Consider the following 6,070-nt stretch of genomic DNA (forward strand, 5'->3'; position numbering starts at 1 on the left):
GTATATCACACCGACTGTAAGGCACCGGCTTGCAATGTATCTTGCAGAGATGTAACAGCGCCTTCATAGTTCAAGAAACCCATGAACCAAAACTCATGGTCGTCGACCGAGATTACCTGGATGTACTTTTCTGCGGGATTGACTATGCTTGTCGACGGGTTAACCGATTTAAGCTGATGTAATGGGATCACTACCTGTTTAATAAAAGGAAGATATAAGTAACAATAATAATAAGTGTTATCATAGTCTGCACAAGAAAGTGGTCACAGAATCTAACGTTATTCAGCTTAAGTTGCTGCTATCATCTATGAGGTCTCATTCTAGTCGCTCTTAATCTTGATGGATCATAATGAAGTAACGTGAATGCCACATAGTTATGGAACACACACAAAAAAAGAAAAAAGACACTTTCATAACTAGAATATTCTGAAAATTACCTTATAATAGCTCCATTCAGTTTGGCCAGAATTTTTATAAGAGAGAGGGTTATCGCTACAGTAGGCAAGTTTAGCAGTAGAAATATAAAGAACACCCATGACTGGACCAGCTGAGGTAGACAAGTAGCATGCATATGAGTTTTGCAGCTGCTCCTCTGGAACTGTTTCAAAGGTTTGCCTGAAGATCTTCTCATACCCTCCTTCCGCCAGAACCTTTGTACTCTGTGCTATTCTTCCCATTGCAGCATCAGCAAAACTCGGAGCAGTTTTCACTGATTCATTATAGTTGACACCAAGATTTAATAGTTAGACATACCAACCATACATAAACACACACACACACACACAATGCATAAACTCATCAAGAAGAAGTGATAATTCCATCGAACCCTATAAAAATGTCACAGGGCTAACGAACGAACAATGCAAACCATATAGATAAAGATGGGGAAACTCACGGTGTTGCCACGTGTTTCCGGCAAGGCTCTCAGCCTTCATAGCTGCTTCTCCAACCTTCCTTCCCCATCTCCCAAGCACACCTTTCACAGATTCCATAGTTTCTGATCCAGTTTCCAAAAAAACGTTTACACATCTCTCATAAGCAAAAAGGGAACAGAACAAAATTTGAGATACCGTTTCTAAAACACCTTTCAAAGAGGCATCCGAAGTTTCAGCGGGAGCACGAGCGACGTAAGGAGGATTAGATCCCGCTGACGAGACGGTCTTCTGATCCGGTGCAGGAGATTCAGAAACCAAATCTGGATTCCAATGAACCGATTTCCTCGATCCGGAAGCTGTTCGAGCCGGCGGTGCGGCTTGATCGGCTCCTTTCGTCTCGATTTTTTCAAAATGTAGCGTCGTAGATTCATCAGATAAAGATATCACAGAACTCGCATCCTCGGCTCCTTTATCATCCACTGGCTTCAGATCAGCACTATGCGGTGGCTTTGGATTCCGATCATTCATTGGAACCTCCGATTTCACTGTCGTCTCTTTCGTCGGTTGCTCCATTTCCAAAGTTTTTTTTTCTTTTTTTAATGATCTTTTTTATTTGCGATGTGTGTGGGGTAGACTTTATTTATTTATTAATTAATTATAGTAGTTTCGCTATAAGAACTTTAAAACAAAAAAAAATAAGGTTTTATCATTGGACTTATAAATAAATAAAGGTCATTTATAGTGGTTGTGAATGTTTTTAGGAAGACTTGTAAAATTAAGAATCATTGAATGAATTTTTATTTTTAAAAACTTAAAAATAAGTTTCTTCTTAAAGAAAATAAACTTTAAAAAATAAAGAAGTTATGGAGAGAAAAATCTTATTATCATTACTAGGAGAGAACATGTGTCATGAACATATAATTTTCTAGTTTGTTAATAATATTTAATTTTATTAATAGTTGTAAAATCTTTTGTTATTTAATTTAATTTTCAAATAACTCTATTTCAACATATTGAGGATATTTTACATATAAATAAATTGCATTTGAAAAACAAACCAAAGCTATAGGAATTTACAAATTCTAAATATTATAATAAAATGAAGTGTTTGTTTAGTGGTTTAAAGAGGATGACACTAAGATAATATATGTTTGGCAAATAAAACTTTTAAAAAATAAGAAAATTTGATGGCTTGTCACATAAAAAAAAAAAAGGAAATCCTTTGAAAATAAGTATAAATTCAAATGAAGCTAAATTTTTCATGCGGGTCATTCAAAAGAAAAATACTTAGGTTCATCTCTAGGGGTGAACCTCTCCATTCATCCATGTTCTCTCAGCCAATAAGAATCTTCCATCTAATATCTCATTTAAAAATAAATTAAAATTAAATTAAAAAGCAAACAAAATTAAGGAAACAAATTCTGTATACTTTTAATTAAGAAAAGTTAAATATTGGTTTGGTTTAGATTTTTAAAATTAGAATAAAATTATATATCGGTTTGGGTTCACAAATGAGATGGTTAGAGTTTAGAGTTTACAAGTAGAACGAAATTATATGTCTGTTTGGGATCACAAATGAGATGGTTAGAGTTTAGAGTTTACAAGTAGAACGAAATTATATGTCTGTTTGGGATCACAAATGAGATGGTTAGAGTTTAGAGTTTACAAGTAGAACGAAATTATATGTCTGTTTGGGATCACAAATGAGATGGTTAGAGTTTAGAGTTTACAAGTAGAACGAAATTATATGTCTGTTTGGGATCACAAATGAGATGGTTAGAGTTTAGAGTTTACAAGTAGAACGAAATTATATGTCTGTTTGGGATCACAAATGAGATGGTTAGAGTTTAGAGTTTACAAGTAGAACGAATTTATATATCGGTTTGGGTTCACAAATGAGATGTTAGGATTTAGATTTTACAATTAGAACGAAATTATATGTCTGTTTGGGTTCACAAATGAGATGGTTAGAGTTTAGAGTTTACAAGTAGAACGAATTTATATATCGGTTTGGGTTCACAAATGAGATGTTAGGATTTAGATTTCACAATTAGAACGAAATTAAATGTCGGTTTGGGTTCACAAATGAGATGGTTAGAGTTTAGAGTTTACAAGTAGAACGAATTTATATATCGGTTTGGGTTCACAAATGAGATAGTTAGGATTTAGATTTTATATATGTCGGTTTGAATTTATTAAAAAGCGATTTAAGATTATAATTTTATAATAATGTATACAGATTTTATTTCTTATTTTATAAGGGGGTGAATGGAGAGGTTCACTCCTAGGGGTGAACCCAAGTATTGTTCCATTCAAAACGTTACAATTCCCACATAGACTTTAAATATTTGGACATTGTATAACGGGTATCAGATCCAAAGCCCATACCATATTTAACGTAATGTGCATTTAATTAGCATGAGTTATCTAGAATTCGGTTTGGTTTTGGGTGGTTATATAGGTTGGCTTTATAATTTCGGTTTAGGATGAAGATGATACAATACAAGTATACAACCAAACTTCCCCCAAATTTTTAAAAATTATTAATAGAAGTATGATTGTAAAATATTATAAGAATTGGTATCTTATAATATAAATGTCATAATCATTCACAGATAATAATAGGTTGCTTGTTGTCTGCCTCGTCGTTAAGCTTAGTGGGAACCAAGTATGGCGCGTGGTCTTGACTGTTGACGAAACTAAATAGTGTGTGATTTAAGATATCTCAAGTAAATTTTTTTGATGTGTTAATTGCATTGCTACATAATAGACCGTAACCCAAGATTGTCCCTTATTCTAATTAACACGACATGTCTTAACCCAATTAAAACTACAACCTCTAGTTTCATGTCAATCAACGTTGTGACATTGGCTCGATGAAAATATTTCATTTTTACAATTTAATAGATCCGTACGTCAGATTTATATAAGCTTGATTTGTAGACAATTTAATTGAAGAAAACTTCAAATTCAAGAGACTTGGTACTTGGCAGAGACTACTTATTCTGATATACTAATTCAAGAAATATCTATTAGGTATGTGTGCTTTGCATGATTTAAAGAGTCCAAAGTATCAAATAATTAAATATAAATGCTTCTTAATTAGCTATGGGTATATATTAAGAAGCCATTTAGCCTTAATGTCTCCACCACCAAGCAAAGACAAAGATATCTTTCTCAGGTTTTCTATCTCTCTCGTCAAAACAAACGAAAGAAATTGAAAACAGAGAGAGAGATAGAAATGGCTCTTAAGACATTGCAAGCTCTGATCTTTCTTGGTGTATTTGCCACCTCATGTCTCGCTCAAGCTCCGGCTCCAGCACCCATGACGCTTCTCCCGCCGGTAGAGTCTCCTTCTCCTGTTATTACACCAACTGCGCAGCCACCGTCTCCAGTTGCTTCACCACCGGTTCCAGTTGCTTCACCACCGGTTCCAGTCAATGAACCCACTCCGGTTCCAACAACTCCACCCACCGTCTCACCACCGACCATATCTCCCACAACACCCCCTATGGCTTCTCCCCCGAAACCAGACGGTATGGCTCCAGGCCCATCAGGTCCAACACCAGCTCCTGCTCCAGGACCAGACGCACCGGAAGCTGACTCAGCATTGACTAACAAAGCTTTCCTTGTGAGCACGGTCATTGCAGGAGCCTTGTACGCCGTCGTATTGGCTTAGAAACTGAGCTGCCTTGGGCATTACTCTATCTCTATCTCCCTCTCCTTTTGGTTTTTCTTATTATGATTTTGTTTGAGAGATCTCCCTTTCTGTGTTTTCCTTAATTCATACATTTCTCTTCGTATTATCTTCCTCCTCTTTGTTGTTGTTTTCTTCCTTTGGAGTCTTCGTGAAATTTGTATTATTACTCTGATTGGGCCATGGGATAAACCTGAGGGGCAAAGCTTCTGATTGTAATTTTCTTCATTAACTTTTTATTTTTTAATAATATATCTTGTTTAATACTATAGTTGTTAATTTAGTATTTCTATATAAGTATATTAATTAAGAGAATTGACTTTAGCACACAAAAAAAAAAAAAACATAAAACGAAATTTCATTAGGCTAAAAGGCATATAGAGTACTGTAATAATGATAGTGATACTATAGGCCTTAACGACCAAAAATATTATCTATTGAAGCAGTGTTGTCCAAGAGATTGAAGGTTATTTTATAACTGAATTTTTGCAGGGCCTTCATCCCTGTACAACTTAGCCATGTGGGACAAATTTAAATTTGACATGTTATTTATGTTTCCATTTTTCATTTGGCGTTAATGTTTTTCTCTATTTTTTTCTTTTCAACAACTTGTAGTATTATTGAAAAGGTTCACTTAACGTTTTCCTTTTTTTATTTTTGATAAAGACAGAAACATAACCATTCTTCTTAATAATACAAACAACATCCAGAGATAATGAAAAATGAACATCTATGTTGTCGTTGTTTTCTTGTATTTTTTGTGTGGCTAAATAGAGACTTTTTTACCTCGTTTTTTTTTGTCTATTTAACATTTACAAGACAATATGACCAAAATTTAAATTAAAAAAAAAATAACAAGAAGATCAAAGTCGTCCACTCAACAAAAAATCTTTGACTAGAAGAAACCACAAAACCGATCAAACATTAGAAAATCTACCCGAAGAAAACCGAACAGCATCGCCGTAACCAACTAACCGATCGGTAAACCGAGCCGATTCGTATCTTTTTTCTCTCTTCCCAAACCCAAACCCAACAATCGATTTCTCAATCTGCCCATAATTAGTATCTTCTAAATCACCAATGATACCCTTAACCTCAAGAACCAAACCCCAGAACCCATCGATCCAACCTCTCTTCCAATTCCCATGGCAGATTTCAGACAACCTCTCTTTACAACTCTCGAGCCGCTTCAAAGCACAGACAAGCTCGACCGTATCTCCGAAGCTCAAACTGTTGGGCCGCTCTTTAAACTCGTTTAACCTCGTGTAAAGCTCGTTGATCGAAGACACGTAGTCTTCCCCAACCAAGTGAGTGATTTTGTCGGCTAGAGATTTGCCACCACCGGAGAAGGGTAGATCCGGGATTTTACATGATTCTTCTAGTAAACCAACGAGCGCATCCATCTCACGAAGCAAATCAGAGTTGGTGAGAGACGAAACCATTTCTTCGTATTCGTCTTTGTGAATTGTGCTCGATGTCGAAGATATGAAAAATCCCA

The 6,070-nt window shown here is 35.3% G+C and overlaps 2 protein-coding genes and 1 pseudogene across 2 annotated transcripts; 1 reads left to right on the forward strand and 2 right to left on the reverse strand.

Moving 5' to 3' along the window:
* On the reverse strand, positions 6 to 1,494 carry LOC104729327 (GLABRA2 expression modulator-like). The gene is made up of 4 exons (XM_010448263.1): positions 1,085 to 1,494; positions 896 to 997; positions 438 to 709; positions 6 to 194 (listed from the first exon to the last, which is right to left on the reverse strand). Exons 1-4 carry the CDS (start codon positions 1,446 to 1,448, stop codon positions 6 to 8), a joined length of 927 nt encoding a protein of 308 aa, XP_010446565.1. The 5' UTR covers positions 1,449 to 1,494.
* LOC104729328 (classical arabinogalactan protein 3-like) lies at positions 4,026 to 4,838 on the forward strand. Its single transcript, XM_010448264.1, has one exon. It carries the CDS (start codon positions 4,117 to 4,119, stop codon positions 4,552 to 4,554), a length of 438 nt encoding a protein of 145 aa, XP_010446566.1. The 5' UTR covers positions 4,026 to 4,116; the 3' UTR covers positions 4,555 to 4,838.
* The window catches only part of LOC104729329, a 2,207-nt pseudogene continuing 1,534 nt past the window's right edge, over positions 5,398 to 6,070 (reverse strand).

Source organism: Camelina sativa, chromosome 12 (assembly GCF_000633955.1).
Source record: "Camelina sativa cultivar DH55 chromosome 12, Cs, whole genome shotgun sequence".
NCBI classification, from domain to species: Eukaryota; Viridiplantae; Streptophyta; class Magnoliopsida; order Brassicales; family Brassicaceae; genus Camelina; species Camelina sativa.

Bases quoted from the DNA above. Each gene is read 5' to 3' on its own strand.
- LOC104729328 (XM_010448264.1), top strand. From the start codon at position 4,117: ATGGCTCTTAAGACATTGCAAGCTCTGATCTTTCTTGGTGTATTTGCC.
- LOC104729327 (XM_010448263.1), bottom strand. From the start codon at position 1,448: ATGGAGCAACCGACGAAAGAGACGACAGTGAAATCGGAGGTTCCAATG. The intron at 998-1,084 runs GTGTTTTAGAAA...AAACTGGATCAG, and splicing joins TTCGGATGCCTCTTTGAAAG to AAACTATGGAATCTGTGAAA. The intron at 710-895 runs GTGAGTTTCCCC...ATAATGAATCAG, and splicing joins CGGAAACACGTGGCAACACC to TGAAAACTGCTCCGAGTTTT.